This window comes from Festucalex cinctus, chromosome 2 (assembly GCF_051991245.1).
Source record: "Festucalex cinctus isolate MCC-2025b chromosome 2, RoL_Fcin_1.0, whole genome shotgun sequence".
NCBI classification, from domain to species: Eukaryota; Metazoa; Chordata; class Actinopteri; order Syngnathiformes; family Syngnathidae; genus Festucalex; species Festucalex cinctus.
The window spans coordinates 18,477,506-18,500,281 of record NC_135412.1 but is presented as its reverse complement, the minus strand read 5'-3'; the positions used below and the strand labels follow the sequence as shown (position 1 = coordinate 18,500,281).

General features: G+C 40.8%; 2 protein-coding genes across 2 annotated transcripts; one reads left to right on the top strand and one right to left on the bottom strand.

Annotated features, from left to right (window-relative positions):
* Positions 1-538: 538 nt before the first annotated feature.
* Positions 539-11,044, bottom strand: rnf114 (ring finger protein 114). The gene is made up of 6 exons (XM_077513482.1): positions 10,837-11,044; positions 8,344-8,494; positions 6,679-6,785; positions 3,425-3,539; positions 3,230-3,337; positions 539-3,151 (listed from the first exon to the last, which is right to left on the bottom strand). The coding sequence occupies exons 1-6, from the start codon at positions 11,025-11,027 to the stop codon at positions 3,086-3,088; spliced, it is 738 nt and encodes a 245-aa protein (XP_077369608.1). The 5' UTR covers positions 11,028-11,044; the 3' UTR covers positions 539-3,085.
* A 281-nt stretch (positions 11,045-11,325) lies between these two features.
* On the top strand, positions 11,326-21,456 carry spata2 (spermatogenesis associated 2). Its single transcript, XM_077513481.1, has 3 exons — positions 11,326-11,839; positions 12,816-13,600; positions 14,695-21,456. The coding sequence occupies exons 2-3, from the start codon at positions 13,250-13,252 to the stop codon at positions 16,039-16,041; spliced, it is 1,698 nt and encodes a 565-aa protein (XP_077369607.1). The 5' UTR covers positions 11,326-11,839; positions 12,816-13,249; the 3' UTR covers positions 16,042-21,456.
* Positions 21,457-22,776: the final 1,320 nt, after the last annotated feature.

The window sequence follows — 22,776 nt, the reverse complement described above, 5'->3', positions numbered from 1 at the left end:
TAGGCTGAGATTAAGCAACTGACTTTGCCATTTAAGAATACAGATATCTAATCGATTGGTGGCTAAAAGGGAAAAAAAAAAACTGTGCAAACTTTTATGTATTTGAACTTTGTCAGATTCACACTGTTCATACACAAACATCAAAGCACATTGCATGCACAAGTAGACCATGTTAACATCTTACCCAGTTTGAAATATTAGTGATTTATTACATTTTAGATTTAACCATGTCGAAGTGAATGAGATACACTGTTCAGCCACTACATTGAGAATCCATTGAATAGTCAATTGCGACGTCAGTAACATTGTGTTTATTATTGTGCTCATAGTTTGCATGGTGCCAACTACTGAGATCTTAATCTATGGTGGAATCAACACATTACAAATCACTCCATTATCAGTACACTGCTACTAGTTTTAAAAATGCCCGTCAAACCTGAGCTTTAAATACCCTTGTAGATTTATTTATTTTTTTTAAGTATATTGAAAATTGTCACTAAACATGTCAACAATCCAAGTCAATAAATACACAAAGCTCTACAGCTACTTCATCTGGGTTTATTGTGCAGTGTGACTTGATAGATTTGCTCATTTTACAAGTTATTGGAAAACAATGTTGTATAGCAAAGAAAAGAGAAATACACTGGACACAGAGACATTGACATCAGGTGACATTAAACAAATCGTGTAACAATCTGCTGCCACTCAGGCCTATAATAGGGAAGCACAAGACTGGCCTGTTTATTTTCAATTTTCCAGAACAGTCAACAACCGAGCAACTAAGGCCAAAAACAAAAATAAAAATAAAAGAGTTTTAAGATATATTTGTTATTCTGTAAGACCAGATACTGCACGTTGTAGTCATACTACTTCAAGAGCAGCAGTAGAGCACATTTATTTATGGTAGTACAGAATCAACCGTCCACTGGCCTGTATTAGTGGGACGCTACTGCCCTCCAGTGGTCAAAACACATGCACAAAGATTCGCCACATGAAAATCGATCACCAAGGTGGCTGCCAGTACGGCACACTTGCATCAAGTTGGTTGAGAGAACCATTAGCCCTATGATTTTGGAACTGAGGAAAAACATCTACCAGCTAGCACAAAAACAAGGGAGAAATGTTCAAAGAAAACATCTGTGAGTTTGACCATTTCATTTTTGCTCCAGTACACAAGTTATACACAAAAGTGCTGAAAAGAAGGGAATATATAAAATAAAAGTAAGACCCTCGCACTACTCTCAGTGTGAAATTCTTATAAATTATTAACGTTAACTCTTCAGTAAAGTCAGTTTGCAGGCAAGTTAGCCTTTTACAGGTAGTACCCTACCCTTGTATTGACAAGGAATGTGATTTGCAAATCGTTGGTTCGATGACACTTTGGTGAACTGCTCTATTGGTTCGTCAATATTCAATAGGCTGCACTGGATAGGAAGATATGAGACGATGACACCAGCAACACACCTAAATCAAGACAATATGCTCTTCAGCAGAGGTGGGCATTCCGTCAATGACGGACGCTCGTTTTGTTGATGACTGACGGGAAACTTTGAAAAAATTGACAAACTAAGCATTGACTGAAGGGGTTTTTCGTCCGTCAATGATGGACGTCCCATTTTGGTGAGGAATGACGACTGACAGAACATTGACGGATGTCCACCGCAAATGACGGAAACATTGAAGGATGCTCATTTTGCTGAGCCATCGACGGATTATGGATTGACGTTACGGCTGGGCGATATTGCGAAATTGGCCCGTGCAATACGGTTATCGCAAAGACATGCTGAATTTGACCAGTCAGATGTAAACTTAAAGTGAGACTTCACTTATTTAGCTCATTATAAGCAATAAAAAATTAATATTTTGTCTATAATAAATTTGATATTTTCATTATTTTTAATGTACAATTAGGACCTTTAAAAACACATTTTGCAACTTGCTGTCAACTAAAAGACATCACAGGGCCTCAGGTGACCAATCACAGCTCCAAAATGTGTTTTTAACTCATTCACTGCCTTTGACAAGTATACTTGTCAATTGTATTTTTTAGAGCGGTGCTAAATGGGGGTGAATCTGAGCATGCTCCACTGTAAATATCAAACTTGGAAACAACTTTACTGATGCCCAACCACCGGTAGATGACATCATTGCCCCATTTTATACAAAATAAACACAGTTTCAGAGTCCATGGGAGAAATGGCTGTATTTTGGCAAACCTACATTTTTCGACTGTCAATTATAAAAAACGGGACGGGGCAAAAAGTAGGAAGTCTATTCTGTTATTTGGTAGATTCGGTTTATATCTAATTTTTGAATGTAATATCACGTGAGTATTAACAATTTTAAAAAACGCACGCAAACGCACACACGCAAACGCACGCGCACATACACACAAAAAAAAAAAAGAATTTATTTTTTTTTTTTTAAATTGTCTAAAATGACTGGGAGTGAATGAGTTTTAAACATACTAATTGTACATGAAAAATAATGTAAATGTGAAATTTATTATAGGCAAGATATTAATGTTTGACTGCCAAAAATGGCTAAATAAGTAAAGTATCTCTTTTAATCTAATCCAATAGTTGAACATTATTTAGGGTAATTGCAATTCATTAACTAAGAATATGTTGAGCTTGCTTATATATTGTTGCATGAAAAAAAGTTATTCTTTAATTTGACAATAAATTTGCTATTTCTTTAGGTACCTGTTAAGTATCGCAATAATATCGATATCACAATATTCAACAACTATATCGCATGTTTTTCCAATGTCGTTCAGTCCTAACTAATGGTTCAGTTTGATGTATTGACGATGACGGAAGCGTGTCCCAACTGTTGACGATTGCCAAATGACGCCAAATGACGGGCGCTCAAAATTCATTGATGCGCCCACCTCTGCTCTTCAAGTGTGTTGTGTGGTTTATTTCTGTCATAATAAACCTCGAAAGTCATGGGTACAACCTCTTGCGAAACTCAGTTAGCCAGCCACCTTTTTCATGACCATACTCTGCCTTCTTATTAAGACGTCACATCCCCATCCTCCCTTTTGCCGCGTTTGCTCTTTTTCCAGATTCTCCTTCACACATCAGTTGTCCAGAAGGGAGCGCTGTAAAGCCTCCTGGATCATCGTGTGCTCGTCTGTAGAGTAATCCTGCGCAAAACATGATAAAGCATGTTATCTTTTATTGGAGTCGACGTGCTCACTGGCACGGCGAAAGCACCAACTTACAACAAAGGTATCGTATGAAAACGTGTGTCTAATCTTCAGGTGTTGGAAGAAGTCGGTACTCCGGTAGTTTGGGTCCCCCCACGGCATGGAGGCACAGATGGGGCAAACCTACACCAACGGACATGGATGATAAAAATCGCATTTCGGCCATGTTTAAGTTGCAGTTGATGCAGCAGCGGGAAAAGAACTTCTCACCACTTGTCGTGCATCGCGGGCATGCTGGGTAGTGCAGTGCTCAACCAGGCCGTCTTGATCGAGGTTCTGGCAGTTGCAGTACGGGCAGGTAAAAGTGTAACGATTTGGCACTGGACTGTAATGATACAAACAACAATCTATAGATCATGCTGCTTTTTGTTTCCTTTGAATCTTTATTGCAGTTACTCATAAGTGTGGTTTATCATATTGAACTTAAATCGAGAGCCAGCATAGATAAAAGAATTACAGTGGCGCTTTCAGATGTGCGTGACCCGACTGTAGAGTTTGGCCAATTTGTTTTTTTTATGCTTTGGCTTGTGAGCCAACGTTTGAGACACAAAATCTTTATGGGGAACGATTCATTTAAAGAAAATGAAAAAAAAAAAAAGAATGTATGCTTTTCGTTGCCAATCCCAATTGGAGTTTACTGCCAAACTAAACATAAAACAAAGAAAAGTACAAGTTGTGCGTTTCGCTGTAGGCAGGTGTCCATTCAGCATCTGTGTCGTGGCGTTACAACCCTGAATGCAACGGATATTTGAATACAAATAAGGGTCACATGTAGACGAATATACCCACAGGCATATTATTATTTATCCTCTGTGAAAAATTACTAACATTAATGCTGAGAAGCTGAGACCACCCATGTGATGTATATCCGTACGCCTTTGTACCCAAAATCTGTGTTTGCTATTGGCATTCACATTAATGAGCGAGTACCGAATGAACTTGAATCGGTTACTTATTGTACTTCTACCAAAAAGAAACGCTTCATAGTCCGACAAATGAAAAATTCAGTTTGATCAAAATGATACATGAAGTGCACTTATTTATCGCTTTATCGACACTATACAGTGTCCAAAGCAATTTACAGATGTATCGACCGGTATGTATTCAACCAGAATGTACCTGTACATCGGTCCGTTGCACAGTGTCACCCTATGGAAAGGTTTTTCTTTTAGTTTAAAACAGTTTACTTCAACTTCTAGTATCCCTCATCATCATATCATACGCTGGCTGTTTTTCATGCTTTGGTCTAGTAAATCCATTTGTATTGTGTCAAGCCAGCTAGCTAGTTAGCGCTAAGCTAACCTGGTCCAAGTGGCTAAATGCCCATCGTATCCTGCTGCTGTGACGACGCGAGAAGACATTAAAAGTTGAATTTAATGCTAGCCAATACAGGAACAAGCAATTTTGCGTGTTGTCTTCGAAGGCAGCACACGTTCCTCAAGGCGCATGTTGCCACTCCCTCATACATACCTCACAGAGATGCGAGTGTGCAAACGTGAAAATGTTATGATCCGTTCTGACACAAATTCGAATTCAATGTTCGTTTTTCACAGCCAGTTCGCTTCTCTATTCGAGTCTCCACCAATTCGTGCACAGTCCTTGTCGTCATTATAGTATGTTTTATGAAGTACAATATTACATGCATTACACATACATACATTACATTAATACAGCAATATTTTTCTTGTATTGCTTTCCTCTTTTAGCTGTCGCAAGTAGGGCGTATCAGTGAGACTGCTACATAAATAAGCATAACAACTAGAGGTGGGAATCTTGGGGCACCTCACGATTCGATTGCGATTACGATTCAGAGGCGACGATTCGATTATAAAACGATTATTGATTTCCCCCCAGGCAGCAGAAAAAAAACAATGTATTTTGGCGCTTTTAATGTTTCGTACATTAGTTACAAAAATAGTACAAAAGTCCTCTCAGGCCTAAATAAACTACTATTTCAGTATCAAGTTAACAGTTCAAAACAGTAAATAAAATACTCAAGTCCTCATTCTGTAACAACAGCTTTTAAGTATATTCAGTCTTCAACAGAATAAAACATAGCATTGAGCAAAAATATATTATTTTTATCCACTCAAAAGTGCACTGAGGTATAAATGAAAGACAATGTGAACTACTACTTCAATACAAATGCCTTAAAAAAAAAAGTGCTTTCCTGCTTTTTAAGTTGTGTAAAGATGAACATGTAAACATTAAAGTTTCTCAGAGGTACAAAAAAAAAACAACCCTCAAGTGCTTTTCTGCTTTTTAACTTGTGTAAACATGAACGTGTAAACATTAATGGGATCGTTCGGCTTTTTTAACATGAATCTCAATTTGATCCTCACCTCCCGTGTGTGCGATCAGCGCTGACTTCGGCGTTGGACGAGAGGAAAATAGTCCAGCAAGCTGGCTGGGGTCTCGGAAATAAAGCGTTTTTCTTCTAAAAACTATTTGTTTTCAAAAGCGTGATACATTTCCACCACAATACTCTTTTCTGAATAAAGTCAGACGCCATTACCGCCAGCCACTACTTTTCTGTTCGTTCGTTCGTATCACTGCGCGGCGCCCTGTAGAACGCTAACCGACGCACTGCAGCCAGCTAGCTGATACTTCCGCCTCAAGTTGTTTGCCTTTTCGGAGCAGGTCTGATCTCACGAAGAGGTGGGTTGGTCAGCTCAGCCATGCTTGTTGTTGTTTTGAATCTCGAGGCGTGAGTTGTGGATGTGTACTCTCGGTCCGTCCCAAAAAGCGTCCCGAAGACCGCGCGCGCTACTGCGTTTCAGTTCCGCGTACTTTTCGCTCGTTTCGCTTCCCTTGGCATATTTATATAATCGGAATTTGGACATTTGTGAATCGTTCTCGATTGTTGCACGGCCGAATCGTGAATAATCTAAGAATCGGAAATTTTGCACACCTCTAATAACAACACTACATTCTTTTTGTACTTCCTGTTCAACCCGGTCTGTTTCTTGATTCTTGCAGAAGTGGCCCTTTGAAACAAACTTTCAGTATTTGCCTCACGATGGTGTCGTATCGCTAATATGCCTAAGTGGGCTATTTGTTTGTGGCAGTGTACTGACAATTCCGAGCTTATGTCACGAATCTAAATGGCGGTCGACTGTGAAAATGACGCTCCCCACTCATTGAGAAGCGCTGGACTTTGGATCCTTCTAATTTGATTTGTTTGCATTATTTTTTTAATTTCAAAATGTGATGAAATGTAGTTTGACTACAATAACAATCTGCCTAATCCACCTTGTTTGTATGATAGTCACAAGCAAAAGCAATACACCGTTTGTTTTAACCGTATAGAGGAAGCATTTACATTGTGTTGCATTGGGGAAATAAGACATGCCCAGATGTTCATTTTTGTCAATAGCTAATCCCACCTGTGATGAAACACCATTATAACTTATTACACCTTGCAGAAGAAGACCCTGCAAGTGGTATTTGAGAGAGTTTTTGACCTGATGATAGCAGGCTGGCTCTGGGCAGTGGTCCTAACTCCTTCCTCAATGTATTCCTGGTATTTGGGGCAAGCACTTGTGTGGAGTCTCATCTGAGAAAGACCAACCTACAGAGGAACACACGAAGAACCCACTTTCAAGTTAGAAAATTAAAAAAATAATCTGGAAAATAGGGAACTAGTGGGTTACAGACAGCTAGCAATTGACCTTACCGCCGCCCACTAAATGCAATGAGCAGCGCCCTCATTTACCCGTCAAAATTAGCTAAAGTGCATTCACAGTAATGGAAAAGTTGTCAATCCTTCCTTGTGATTTCTCTGTCTGGTATTTTCAAGACGCCGGTATTTCTCTTCGAAGCAAGCAAAGGGGTTTTAAATTTTTTTTAGTGAAGGGTATCGTCACTCCCTCACCGTACAATTTTGCCCAAAAACAAGGAAATACGCATTGCTGTCTGCTGCTACAGAAGTCAGGAAAAGAGTCGCTTCACTCACTTCGACCGATTGTCGTCAAAACCGAAGCTTTTAAACATTGTTCCTGTCAAGCAGGGTAAGAATGAATTTATGTTACCTCATAGTTGAAATGTTTTGTTGGCATTTCTAATACATACTAAGTCAACAAACGTGTACTGTAGACTGTTAGCTACCCGGATCTATCGTTAGCCTTTGGCTAAAAACAACAATGGGGAACATTACCTCCGTGCAGACATAGTAGTTTCTGGTCATTTTAGAGGGATTCAAACAGTTGTGTGGTCTTCCACTACGTTTGATCCAGTGCAGACATTTTTTGTAGTTGTTTGAGGGTTTAAGGAAGGGAATAAACCGGACAGTGACTCTCTTAGACAAGCCGCGACTACTGCAGGACGCCGGTTAGTCGATCAAGATGACTGCTGTCACTCTTATACAAGCCATGACTACATCATTTTTCTTGATTTTTTTTCTTGGCTTTGGATAACCACGCAATGCACCACCAGGAGTTGGATTGCTTTTGTTTGTCCGCAACAAAACGCCTGCACACATGACGTCTTGCATCTTGACTGCATGCAGCCGTAGTTTACGGTAAGGTCAATTGGTTGGCCGCATCATCCATTAAAAAAAAATAAAAATAAATAAAAAAAACTAAACAAAAAAAAAAAAAAAAAAACACTACTGATGTTGCAGAAAAAGAAAACGGTGCTAACGGTGGTGGTGCGTTCGTATTTTATATAATTGTGATTTTTAAATTTGACTAAAAATCTTTTTTGTACATGCAGTCATGTCATGTTCAGGCTCAGTTTCGTAACGTGCAAGCGTGTGTATTTGTGTTTAAAAATAAATAAATAAATAAATAAAGATATACAAAATGTTTTCAAAGACTAATTCTGATGCTTTCAAATATGAATTCTGCACAATATCTACCGGTATTTTTTCATTCTTAACTTACATAAAAGTGAATCATGACTTGGCAACAACAGGGAAATGTGGGTCCCAAGGTAACAACATTTGAGAACCACTGCCACAATTCACAAAACTTCAGAAATCAAATTGTCGCCATTCACTCGTGTCAAAGGGTTCGTTGTGGGTGAATGTTTTACTTAGTTCTTTCGGGGGCGGTTGCTTTCCCAAAACCGAGGCGCCACTGTCATAGCAGTAAGGTCATACTGAAAGTCATAATTTAACCAAAGCATACCTGAGCTCCACACCCTTTGCACGCTGCCACAGATGATTGGATCAGGGCTTCGAGCTCAACAGCTTTTGCGCAATGGCCAATCGCGGCCCGGCACACTGCACACGCGGGTTTCTGTGGACGCAAACATTTCTGCAAACAGCTCTGGCAGAACCTGAGGTGAAGGGAAACAGAAAGACAATGAAATAGTTTTTATAGTGAACTTTGTCAAGTTCCAATTCTCAATTTCCCTCTTAAGATTACAATAGAACATAGATTTATGAAATGTGCTAATATCTCAAACGACCTATCTAGCCATACCTTGCTCAAAAGACGTAAAAAGGGACAGTGTGTAGAATTTAGCGCCATCTAATGGTGATCTAATTATTCGTTTTAAAAACCCACTATTGATTTCAATAGTGTGCAAAAAATATGTTCTATCACATCAATGCACTTTTTTTTTATATATATATATACACTAGTGCCAATTATGCTATATAGGTCGTGCCGCACCTTATAAGAGGCTGACGTGCATGTTTCGCCGCCATGTTTCTCCTACAGATGCTGCTAACGTAGTTAGCTTCCGGTGGTGGTTGTAGCTAGTGACGGACCCAATGGGTCCACCGCCGCTTACCTTCCACAGCTGGGGGCGGCAGGTGGTCGTCACTGAGTCCCGTGATTCGGGCTGCCACTGCTTGTTGCTTTTGTTCGCTTCTCACGCTATCCTGAGCTGGATGGACGGCGTTTTGGACTGGACTGTTCTCGGCGTTATGGCCGTGTTATTCCTCGAAGGACAGTGTCGGTGCACGGCGGTTGCGGCATGCCTGCACCAGCATGGTTTCTAATGGGGGAATGTCGGCGCGATACGACTGCCCCACCGGACACCTGCGGGTCGCTTGTGTTTTTTTGCGCCAAGAAACAGGCAACATTTTTCACAGCCCCTTTTGCTTGGTGGAAAAGTCGGTGCTGCTGGACATTCTACGCTGGTGAGCTAAGATGGATGGCGGTGGAGCTGAGGACGCAAACGTCGCCGCTAAGTGCAGTGGTGTGCGCGGGGCGTGGACTGGATGGAGGTTTGGCGTTTGGAGGAGAGGCAGTTGGATGAGACTGGAAAATTGGACCATTCTTTTTATGTGTATGGTGCTCATAGCAAACGCAGCAGCTGCTTGTTTATGAGCTAGCTTATAAGCAAACTTAGCTTGTAGCAAACGTGTGTGACGTCATGCATGTTAAGATCACGTCTCTGATCAACTGATTTGTTGTGATTGTATTGTATTGTGTTGGTTTTAATGTTTTATGTTATGGTTGTTTTTTGTGTTTCTGTAAAGCACTTTGTGACAGCTCAGGCTGTTTGAAAGCGCTATATAAATAAACTTGAGTTGAGTTGAGTTGAGTTAGCCTCTACAGCCTATGGCTCCGGCTATCTCCCGCTAGTCGCTCTTGTGAGTCGCTCCATCTAACTCCTGCTTGCTTGGTCTTTTGCCGTCACTCGCCGGGGTTCTCCCCGTGCTGCTAAGTCGCCGCCGCTCGCCTAAATGCTCGTTCGTTCACCACAAATAATAATTGCCGCGCAGCCTATCCGCAGCTTGTGTGCTACGAAGTGAACGAGCTTCGCCAGCATCTTCGCCAGCATAGTGCCATCTAGTGAAGAATTTTTACAGACTGTCCCTTTAAATAAGTACATCCCATAAATACGTCATCAACACATGGTTTAAGTGCAGCTTTACTGACCTGATGTTATCTCATAGTTTCATCATCATCATCATTCGGTTACATTTATATGATTATGATGAGGACATAAAAGGTATTTTATTTCCACCACACTCCCCCCCTTTTGCTTTCGGGCATGTTGTAACAGCTTCCAACACCTTATACCTTTGAACTTACAATAAGCATGTTAGGAGCCAGTTTCGTTTTTATACACCGACTAATAGGTTTCATAGTGTAATCTGACAGTCAAATTACAACTCCGGTAGCGCACAAACAAGATGTTCGGACTTGTGGTCTTTTGAACAGTTGACGTAGTCGACACAGTCGCGAAAGGGACTACAACTCCCATGCTAGGTCTATTTTTTGATGTAAACAAAACTGATACTGAGCAAACTAGCAGCGATTTAGCTAAATAACCGAGACGGCGTAACAAAGAACAGACATGTGATTTGGCCTGTCTATCTCTAATCCCCCTCCAAAAAAAAAAGATTAGAAAGACATATTTAAGTTAGTTATTTCCCTCATTGTTTTCACCGTAGCATACAGGCGTTGGTTAAAAAAATAAAAAAAAACGAGGAGGAAAGAAAAACGATCAACAGTAACGCACGTCAGCATTGAATGTGCTACAAAGCTCTTCAAAGACAAACAATGTTCCAACAAAATGTGTGACCAAAACGATCCGATAAAACGGTCAAACGACCATTTTCTTATCAAATTGTTTTCATAAAACCACGCTTTGCTAATTGTAGACGATGTCAAAGAGAATCCGTTGTCAAATGGGGCCAAAAGTGCTGTACTGGTACTTACGTGTGGCCGCATTGTGTCGTGACGGGGCTGTCGAATATCTCGAGACAAACAGGACAGAGAAACTCGGACACATCGCTGTTGGTGTCAGAGATGTTTTTCTTGTGCTGTGTCGAGCTGAAGCCTCCGAGCATCGCCATTTCTTTTCTCTTCACTGTGTTCGGGTGCCACCAACAACCACGTGATCTCGTCATATGCTCTCCTGCGCGGGGCGGAGCCTACTGGTGCCGTCATAAAGACGTTGTAAATTGATTGATGTCACGTCAGCCGAGTCTAAATTTGCAAAGAATAAGAAAGGTCAAACGTTTTTGAAAATATTTTCGTTTGTTTCGTTGAAATCTGTCCTTTTTTCTTTTAAGTTTATCATTATGTGCAGTTATGATGTAACATTGAACTGGAACGTCTGAGTGTATGTATATATTTTTTTAATTGTTGTTAAATTGACAAGATTTGTTACAGAATTGCCATGAAAACGTTTTATTTGGTGTATATCGCTGTATGTGCATATTTTAATATTACATTGTTAATAAATGCTGTATTGCTGTTAGACCTCATTTTCCAATTATTTTTTCGATTATTATTATTTTTTTAATACGATGTATTATCTGTAACACTTGAGCGTGGGCCTGTTGTTTGACAGTTGGAACATCAGCAAAGACGAAATAATAATAATAATAAAAAAAAAGGACTTTAATTTTATCAGTGTGGGGAGAGCCTGGGCTTGAATATGTAATCATCACTTTATTACCGCTCACGTTGTGAAGTTAGAAGAAAGCCCACTGTATCTGTGATAGCGACCGAATGCATCAGCATCCAGCAACTCAGCAACTCAGCAACTCAGCAACTCAGCAACTCAGCAACTTGTATCCTCCCCGTCCTGCTGTCAAATTATCACGTGATATATGACGTGTTGCAGTGTTGCGCATGCGTACTGAGCTGATGGGAATTTCCAACAGCTGAGCAGCAGGCTTCGCTACTTGCTAGCTACGGCTAGCACTTGTCAAAGGTAAGATGTGCTGCTGTTGGTCTCTCTTGTTATGAAACGTTGCAAAGCGTCAGTTGAGGCCGAATTGAATGTGATCATACGAGTGCTGACTTTTACTGATGCTAAATTGTTCCGTGACTTTAAACATAATGCTATTTATTTGAATGTGAATATTACCCTAGTAGCTAACGCTAAACAGCTACGGTGAAATGGGCGTACACTGATTTTGCTCGTGTTTGGGGGCCCTTGCCAAGCTCAACGTCGTTATTTCGGATTTGTGATCAATTTATGACGTGCGTGTCATGGTGTCAGAATTGAGGGAGCAATGGTTTGGAATGCGTAAAGGCGTAGTAAGTACGCTAGCTTGTGATTTTTTATTTTTTTTGGATTCGCTATTCAAGACCGCTCACGCTCGGTCGGTGTGGACTGGAATAACCAGAATTCCAAACCTTTGGATGATTAGATCGGATTGTACTATTCAGGCGCAAATTGCGTGTGAATATCCCCTCTTGATTCTAAAAGAGGCAGACTGGTGCTGCCTGTTACTACGAAGCATATTTATTTAGAGTCCGTATAGAGTAGCCACATTCCCGCTGACGCAAGACGAGTGACGGCCAAATGTGCCTTTTTATTCCTTCAACAAACTGCAATTGACCATGTAGCCTTTCGTTTGTTTACATGAAGCATAGTGGAACTTAGAATCATGTGAAAACATCCGTTTTTTTTTGGTCCACACTCCCCCCCCCACCCCCCCCCCCGTTATTCCACGTATAAGTTTTCTGGCAAGCAGGTAAGCATGCTATAGCATTTTGATATACAGTATTCGAATTTATTTTCATTACGGCTAGATTAAGACTTACACAACAGTCCAAATAGTTGCACATTTGCTATTGTCTTTAGCGTATGTTGTTCCCGTCACAACAGTCCAAATAATTGCTAATTTCCTATTGTTTTTAGTGTGCTTATGTGTCATTGAAATGTTCCCGTCTGATTACAGCTTGACGCTGGCTCGGGACAATCACACCATTGGGACTCTTGACTTGGTTTCCAACAGATAGACAACAGCCTTTCTTTAACAGGCAGCAAAACAAATGCCTGTCCTGACCTCATCTAAAACACTATTAGCTTGTGCGTCAAGTCGGACTTTGAGCCACGATCGGAAATGTCCCTAAGAAGACATCCGTGCAGCCTGCAGCTAAGCCACAACAATTGAAAGCGCCATCTCTTGTATAGAGAATGTGCTGCTGAGTCTTGTTTCTCCTCTACTCCCCCCGCCACATTATCAACACTGAGTGTGTGCTACTTACTGCACACAGTGAATTTTGGTGTTCCAAAATGATGCTTCAAAGTGATGTCCTTGTGCAGATTATGAAAAGGGAGTGATGTGCGCTCCAAAAAGCAATCCGGCTGACTGTTAGTCTGCTGCATATAATGGATGCAAAGTTAAAAGAAGACCTGTTCCGGAGATATGTGGGGGCACTGGAGAGGCGCCTTCAAGATGGAGGGGAAAAATATGGGGTGGCAAACTTGCACGAAGGGGGCAATGCGAGGCATAAGGACAGCGAAGCCCTACTTTCCACAGCCACTGCGCTACTCGGGGCCTACCAGCCAGATCCAGGACAGCGTTTCCGCATGGTGCGCTTTTATGAAGTGGTGGAGGGTTCGCTTCGCTGCCAAAGAGGAGGCAACCTCAGGAGCCTGGAGAGAGCTTTCCACACTCTGGAAACCATATGCACCAATCTCTTACTCTTCCCTTGGAAGAAAGAGTTCAAATGTATTAAGGTCAGTCCATAGTTATATAATGCATGTTTTTAAATTACTCATTCACTGCCTTTGACAAGTATACTTATCCATTATATTTTTGAACGGGGCTAGATGAGGGAGAATCTGATGATGCTCCACTGTAAATGTCAAACTTGGAAACAACTGTACCGATGCCCAACCACCAGTAGATGACATCATTGCCTCATTTTATACGAAATAAACACAGTTTGAGAGTCCATGGGAGTAATGGCTGCATTTGGTGCAACCTACATTTTTCCACTGTCAGTTATAAAAGAGCGGGACGAGGCAGAAAGGAGGGAGTCTATTCTGCCATTTGGTAGATTCGGTTTATATATAATTATTGAACATAATATCGTGTCCGTATTGAAAATGTTGAAATTTTCTAAAATGGCTGGCAGTGAATGCTTTTTTTCTTGACTTGTCAAAAATGAACTGATTTACATCAAATTAACTGAAGTATTTTGATAGATTCATCATTAAGCGCCATTCTGTATCACAATGTTGTCCAAATTCTCGTATGTCAGCCTCTCAAAAGTAAATATTCTCAAATTTCGATGGTCCTTCATGAAAGCAGATTGGTTGTCTTTGAAGCAAAATCATGTGCTTGCAAATGGAACAAAAATATTTTTTTGTAAACATGCTTTTGCTTTGGAAAACAATGATCAATGTTACAGACCATATCAGTAACTGAATCATAATTAATGTCTTGAAAAAATTAAATAAAAATACCGTCCTTATAGCCGTATTGACCCGATACTCACCCATCCCTAATTATTTGCAGCTGTCGTATGTAAGATAACCTGTAACATTTACCGGTAGTTGAATCTGAAGCAGAGTGGCGATCAAACTAGTAGCATGAATTGCTGGCTGTCATTTTCCAAAAATGTTGGCGAGTACATCATTCCCTCTCTTGTGATATTGCTAAGTTATAAGATTGTGTTTACTCATTAAGCATTAGCAAATAAACAATCATTTAGTAACAGTAATCAGTTATAAAGTATTTTAAATTAATTTTCAAAATGTGATTTTCTACAAATATTCACTGTCCGCAGTAATTGTAATTAATGGAATTTCCTTTTCTTCAATTTCAGGCTTTCACTGGCCCTTATGTGTACCATCTGAAGTCCGCCATTCCTGATGCCGAGCTTCGATCTCTGATGCGCACAATCGGCTACACCTGTGACCACGACTCGCAGTTCTATTTCCAGGAGCATCCGGGAGGTTCGGCTCATCTCCGCCAGTTGGCTTTCGAGCTCTTCCTGGCCCAGGCCGAGTGCCGCCTCCTCGGAGAGGTCGTGGCTCTGGCCCGCGGTTCCGCCTCGGAGTTGGAGGCCCTGGAACTCCGCCGGGGCTGCCGAGACGACGCGGCCGGCTGCGCCGAGGCGCTCCGCCGGCGCGACAGCCTCGGGGCGGATATGGCTCGCCTGTCCGTGCAGCCGCTCGATATCGAGAGGCCTCACGCTCACCACCTGCGGCGAGGTAGCCGACCGTCCAAGTCGGTCGACGTGACGGACGGGGCGGGTCACTGGCATGCGGCGGTGACAAAGCCCATCCTGAAAGCCTCGTTGAGTCTGAGGAAGGAGCCGCTCTTCGTGGATGCCGAGGAGGATATGAAGGATGAGATCATCAGGCCCAACACCTCGGCGTCTCTTTTCTCCGTGGCGGCGCCCCCTTCCTACAGCCCCGTCGCCGATTTCTTCCCCACGCAGTCGCCTCCTCCGGCTGATGCGTACACACCCTACCACCTCTCATCCCTGATGGATGAGATTGACTTGTACACGGAGCGGGGCGGCACCGGCGGGAGGCAAACGCCCTCGCGGCCCGCCTCACGGGAGCCGAGAGACCTGCGGGATGGCTGGATGCTCAAACCCCACGGCAGCGTCAAGTGTCAGGGCTGCGGGCTGGGGTGCTCCGCCATGGCGTCCTGCCAGAGGTGCGACATGATCCTGTGCGCGGCGTGCCACGACGTCGAGCCCTCCCCGTGCTGTAGCCTGCAGGACTACCACCCCAAATCCGTGCGGCCGATCGACGGCTACATCCCTGTCAAGGAGAAGCTCTCCGTCTATTCCAACGCGCACGCCCACTCGCACCTCCACCCGCACCCCCTGACGCTGACCCACTCTCACACGCACTCCCACCCCCACATGGGGGACAAGCCTTTGCTGTCCACCAAGCTGTTCCCAAGCAAGTCCGTCGCCTTGACGACGCCAAAAGGAGGCAGCGGCGAGCGCGTGAGCTTGGGAGGATCGCGGTGCGGCTTTTGCAACAAGCCGGGCGCGTCCCACACCTGCGTCAACTGCTCCAAGGTGTCGTGTGACTCGTGCATGGGCTTGTATGGCAAGGACATGTGCACGCGGAAGAATCCCCAGCACATGTTTGTGCCCAACCATCAGCTCAATTTTAAATCGGGCACCATATCGCACATGGTGTACCGATGATCCAGGGACACAGAGGGTCTTGCTTCTCTGCTTATTTTTATTTTTTTTCTCCCCACGTTTTAAATGGCAGCATCGCTGCACACTGTTACTTTAGCACCGTTGCCCTTTTTGCAACTCGCTCACAAACTTAACTGTAGATAGGGCCTCATTGTCCGCTTTAAGTTTCGGCCTTTTATCTAATGTACTACTACTCTGACATTTTGCCTTGCTACCTGCTCTTGACTAGTCATGTGATAATGTAGTGCTTATCCAGTCCTTATACTTTGGTCCCTAAAAGGAAAACCTTGAGTTAAAAAGTTGAATTACTTTTAATTTAAAATGAAGTCCAGAATATCTGCTTGTAAGCTAAAAAAAAAAAAATCAAATACATAGATATATACACATAAATAATATATATAGAAAATATTGTGCGCGTGTGTGTTTGTGTGCTGAAAAGACCTCCTGATCTTGCAGCATGAAAAAAAAAAGACTTTAAAAAAAAAAAAACACAAAAAAAAACTTGAAAAATAGTGAGAAAAGATACACTGGATATTAGTATCAATAGTATATATTTTTAAATCTTGATTCTGTAGAATAACGACTTTTAAATAGATTTTAAAAAATGCCATTAAGGCAAGGTGGGAAGTACTGTATCTCAAAGGGACTTATTGAGACCATGATCAGATGCCATATTCTATTTATAAAGTTATGCCTTGTAAATGACCCCTGCCACGTCCCTCTACAGTTTCCAGCTGGCGGATGTTTTGATGCTGCTGTTGATTTGAGAGGTTGACATTGTGAGATGTTGACTCCTTTCTAGTGGACGAGCTTGTTCATGTGTGCGTGTGCTTTGAGCCCATTCAAGCCGTATTTCGAATCTCAGAACCTCTGTGGTCCAGGATGCTGCAGTCCCCCCCCCCCCTCGCTAGATCAGAGGTTCTCTGTCAAGTCTCAGGTGGAGTCACAGCAAGTGTCTGGGCCACTAATCAAATGCATGCAGATTCTCCTCAAGCATATGAATCGTGTTTGTTTGGAAGAGTATATAATGTGAAAGTGTTTTTCTGTCATGCTTTCTGTCTACCTCAAAGCGCGCCAGCCAGTGTGACTTTCCAGACCTTGAATCTTCTGAAATGTTGGATTTGTTTCCCCGCATATCCCAAGCAAACTGTCCAACAAGGAGATCATTAGAGTGCACATTTTTCCATTCCGATCCAACATTCTTCCTGCATCTATCCCATTCAGTCAAAACTGTGCATGTAAATGTCATGTTATTGTAGCAGAGGCTTTGTGATGCTTGAGATGTCACATGGTTGAAAGTTGCAGGGTTGGATGGATGTGTTCATATCCATTATAGTAGCTCAGAACGTTGTGAACTTGAGAACAAATCACCAATGACGCCATGTTAAGTTAAATCTGACTTAAATCTTTCTGTGCATTTTTTAAAATGGGGCATGAAGGCTCTTACAAATGCAGATCTGCAGAGGAGACATCATATGAAGGAACTTTAGTTAAAAAAAAAAAAAATGTAGAATTGACATGCCACAACTAACACTACATAACCATCACTTAATTGCTGCTGCTGCTGCTGCTGCTGATGCTCTACACTGGAGGGAAAAAAAACAAAAAAACAGTCACTTGAGGGGCATTTGAGTTTGTTTACAGTTGATGATAAAGGAAGCCCGAGAATGGAGTCATGACGAGGCTGCAGTTGGAAGTGTTGCTTAGATGGCAACATATACATACACCCATACTAATGTGAAATACTTTTTGTACATTTTGGTTACACTGCTGGACTTTTAATCCTTGGCCTGTATAATGTCCCGCATCAAAATCATACATACGTTTAACCCGAGAGCTGGAATCGAAGCACATTATAGCGTCACAAATATGTTCTAATGGTTCTGCCTGTCGTTGCAAGTGTAAGTTTAGTGAGATGGTTTGAGCTCAGATGCCACACTGAGGCGATTCCAATGAAGTGATTTTTCTTCCAAAAGCCTCTTTGTAGAGTCTAGTTTCCACTTGTAATGCAGCTTTTTTTTTTTTTTTTTTTTGTGCTGAATGCAGTTTATATGTTGATTGTTTATTTTGGCATGTTCTGTTAATTCTGTTAACTGTCATTGCCTTACAATCATATCTGCCATACTATAAAGTAATTAGGCTATAGTACTGACTTTTCTGTACTTCAATGGAAATGCCCGCAAGTGTGGCTTCATCAACACAAGTGTGTCTGAGAAGGCTTGTGGCCGTTCATTCTTGTTGTTGCTAATAAGTCAGGTGTGATTTATGAAGACTTTTTTTATTTTTTATTTTTTTTCTTCCCCCCACCCACAGACCATAGTTTGGTTTGAAGCCATGTTTCCTCAAACACACTTGGTGTTTACTTATTTCTTTTAAAAACTGGATTTTTCGGGTGTCATTTTTCCAATACAATTCATAGGTGGTGGTCTGCCTCTGATGACGGGGTCTTTTGAGATGTATATGAGAACAAATCTCTGCTTATCGGCTGAGAAACTTGCGTATCACTGAGCTCCACTGACCTTAAATGTGTGATTTTGTTTTTCATCTACCACCTGCCTTTTATTATACACACACATTTAGTTGTTCAGCTCTTGTCATTGTGAGTCATACCAGCAGCAGAGGTGACATTTTGAAGTATTGCAAACGTGATATTGCCAAATGAAGAACAAATGATAAAGGGATGAAATCCTGCGGTCTGCCCGCTGGATGTCTTATCATTGTTCCATTCAGTAAATGATGTGCTTTTGCTAATGTGCAGACATGAAACCTTTTCATAGCGAACCAATCAATGTCCATATGCTCGCCGATTCTGAACAGCAAGACTGATCATTTAGGTCACTAAAGGGCTAAACAGTTTTCAGGGCTGCTGCTGTGTTTGATGATGGGAAAAGATCTATTTTACAAGTATCACCAGAGATGATTTGCTGATGTTGGACAATTAAGATCTTTATTTTGTGTCGTGGGATATTGCAGTGGGCCGTCGGAACGCTGTTGGTTTGGAGGTCAACACTCCCTTTACCTCTCTGTGTGGTTGACTTCAAGAGAAGTGTGCTATTCGAGAAACATTCCAAAAATCGAGAATCTGGGGACAGTTGATTAATTTTAAACAATTTTGTTCAAAAAGTTACTTTGAAAGCTTGGAAAACCCATGGAAACGGTTGGAAAAATATTGTGAAAAATTTACCCTCAAGCTCTCTTTGTGGTTTGCATGGGGAATAAAAGGATGAATGGATAGTATTGTTTAGAAAATACCATATTTTCATTAATTCAATGTGATCCTAATTTTGGATTTTGTATATATTTTTTTTCTCTCCCCTCCCGATGCAACCCACTGAGAAGTACACATGGTGATTTCTTCACAGTTTCTAATTTTTGAAATCTTGCTTTTGTGTGTTTTACAAACTTGGAAGCCCACATTTTGTAAAAATAAACAAATTAATAATTTAAATTATAGGCCCAGAATCTAGAATTGATTAAAGTGTAACCTTTTGAATGGAATTACAGAAATTAATCAACTTTTCCAAGATATAATTTTTGGAATGAGTCTGTTGGTTGTTACCATTCCCGAATTTCTTGACCCACCCTTGGCATGCTCTCTCCTCCCATACCTCTTTCCCTCCACCACCCCACATATGAACACACATCTTCCCTTCCCCTCCCTTCCACTTTGGCACTGGTGGTCATTGCACAATGTTTTCGTGAAGGTGATCGACCTTCGATGATCAATGTGTGGCCACGTTTAGGGGTGGAAAGGGAAAATAGCCAAAACTGTTAATCGGTGAAAACAAATATATGTAAATGACTAAAACAAATGTAAATGATATTTTATAAACTTAATTTAAGAAATAAAACCCTGGGGGAAAAAAAGTGTTTCTGTTTGTCTGAGCTTGAAATTACATGAAATGCACACATGGAAATGTGTTTAATTTCATCATTTTGACAAATTTTTTTCATCTTGCCTTCATTTTATATCCCATTGAGATTAAAAACATTTTTCAAGAAAGTTGTTTTCCAGCGACAAAACACAAAATGCAGTTACAAAGCCTAGTGAACACAGAATTGTTCATGGAACACATGAAAAACAAGTGAATATTGTGGAATATGTCTCAAAATATTGCATGAATAAGGAGCATAATAAAAGCATACACAACACCATACAAGCATAGGAGACTGAAAGCAACAATCTTGTGACCTAAAAGAATATGATTCAGCCTTTTTTGTTTTTTAAATTAATTTAGGCACAAAAATATGAAGGTGGTAGTCCCAATATTGTCTTAAGACTAAAAAGTGTATGAGTGACTGGCTCTTCAAATGAGTTTACTTGTAGTTTACAACAGAGTGCAATAAGGGATTACTGTACCTTTTCTGTAAAACCATCAGATGGCGCTAAATACCCACCGACTCCAGCATCTTGAAATGCAATAGGCAAAAAATAAAATACAGTACAGTATTGTACTAATTTTGACGTGTGGCTGAACATACAAATTTGTAAATGTCAACAGCAATAGTAAATACTTCTTTTAAAATCAACTTCAGTAAATACTATCAAACAATTATTGAATCTGAAACTAAACTTATTGCAATCATTGCAGTCAAACACAAGGTCCAACTGTATAAATAATTTGAACTAGAGTCAAAGCCATGATGAGAAAAAAAAATTGTAATCAAGGCGATTTCTGATTGGCTGGGTGACAAATTTACGCAGCAGGTCTCTCGTATATCACAAGATGTTCATTTTGAACTTGGCAGCTGCTCAGGATAAACATGCAGATGTTTAAGCTCACTGTGTCTAAGCAAATTAGATGCTTGAATTTACCACTCTTGAACCGTAAATAAGCATACAGTATACACCAAAAACTAGGTCATGAGCTGAACCCTTGTCTGCCGCCAACACAACGATTAACTCTGCTAAGTCAGCTTTATTTCCATACAGGATTTGTTCAAATTTACCGGGAGGATTCTCACAAAAAATAAATAAATAAATAACAGGTCAGCCAAAGTCTGACCTTGGTGAAGATCAATGCCCCCCACCTTCAGTGGTAGTTGGGGCTTGATGCAGCTGTAATTATCTGTGAGGAGAGAATCAAAGCGATGGGCATCAGAAGGACTGCTGCAATGATGGAAAATGCTGCGTGAGTGCCGGGCTGAACACCCTGCGTCATCCTCTCCTCAGGGTCGAGTCGCAACTGTGCTGACAAATAGCCTGGAGGGAGGCTGAGGAGGCGACTAACGTGACGGGGGCAAAAATACTGCCGAGCTGGAAAGGAAAATACATTACTGTAATAATTGGTGGCACCTTGCTTGGGCATTTAATGAATGCACTGCCTGAATTGTCATATTCACATTAAGTCTGATAAGCAACATGCTAAACTGCATGACTCGAATAGGAATATTGTGAATCGGCGTTTTGTTTTTTTTACACAATTACACAGTAAATTCTGTAGCGTAAATTTGACTCTATTCAGAGTCAAATGGATACAGTTTTAGAGTAGGCTAATATTTACACTTGGAAAAAAAAAAGTTACTCAAGGGTTGAGGAACAAATGACCTGCAGGTTGGGAGACTGCCACACTACCACCTGAGTTATGCCCCGCCTACTGAAGCTTATCTCCAAAAGGAGACCAAAAACATTGTTTTTGGTCTTGGAGTTAAGATTACAGCTGACACGAGTGATATACAAACACACAGCAGGAGCTGCGTTGGCTCAGGGAGTAGATCGGCTGTCTCTCAAGCTGAAGGTTCTGAGTTTGTTCCTCAAACCTTGAGTGACTTTTTTTCAATTCTTTATTTTACTCTATACTATTTTACTGAGTATATTTGGTCCCAGTCTAAATAGAGCTATCTATCCATCCATCCATCCATCCAGATTAATATCCAGGTTCGAAACCTTTTTTTTTTTCTTCTTTACTTTGCAATTGATCCCCCAACCTCCTGTTTTCGCAGGTTAATAGCAGGGAAGCAAGTTTTTTTTTTTTTTTTTTTTAAACAATAAAAACGTGATAATGAATGAACAAATGTTTTTCTTGTATTTTTTTTTACATTCACTTTGTAGATATCATCAAACTATTCTTGTCTAGAAGTGAAGGTACATTTATTTTTAAAAATGTCTGCTATAATGCAATTTTATAAAAATAACATTTCTAAAAATTATTGATGTATTTGCTCTGCGTAGCTACAAAATAAAGTAAAAGAAAACTTTTTTTTCAGATGAACTTCTAATAATTTAAGCTTTTAACTTTTTTTCAACTAAAGTAATTTAAAGTGAACCAACACCAAATTCATTTATATACGATTGTCATAATCCTGATCCTGATTTAAGAAAAAAAAAAAAGTCAGTGAGAGAAAGTCAGTCTTAAGTGTCTTATCATTTATAAGTCTGTCTTCTTGCAGAGCAACGTTATATTCACATACCACAGGATAATATCTGTTAGGATACTCTTGAGAGCCTTCACACAATCTGACCTTTGTTGGCTTGGTCAGAATGGTGGAACCTTGCTTGAAATCAGCCAGAACCGGAATTTGTAGTAAGTGATTTCACTGAAGGGAGATAAAGGAGATTTCTACGGAAGTAACCGGAAGCTCTTGTCTTGCTTTTTTTTTATTTTATTTTATTTTTTTTAAAGAACATGCATTCCAAACTAATTTAAGTCCAATTTAAGTTCTAAAGATTTATAGAATAACAACAAAGAGAATTCTCTCTTTACTAGATTTGATCTTATGGCGCACCAAACTTCCAGT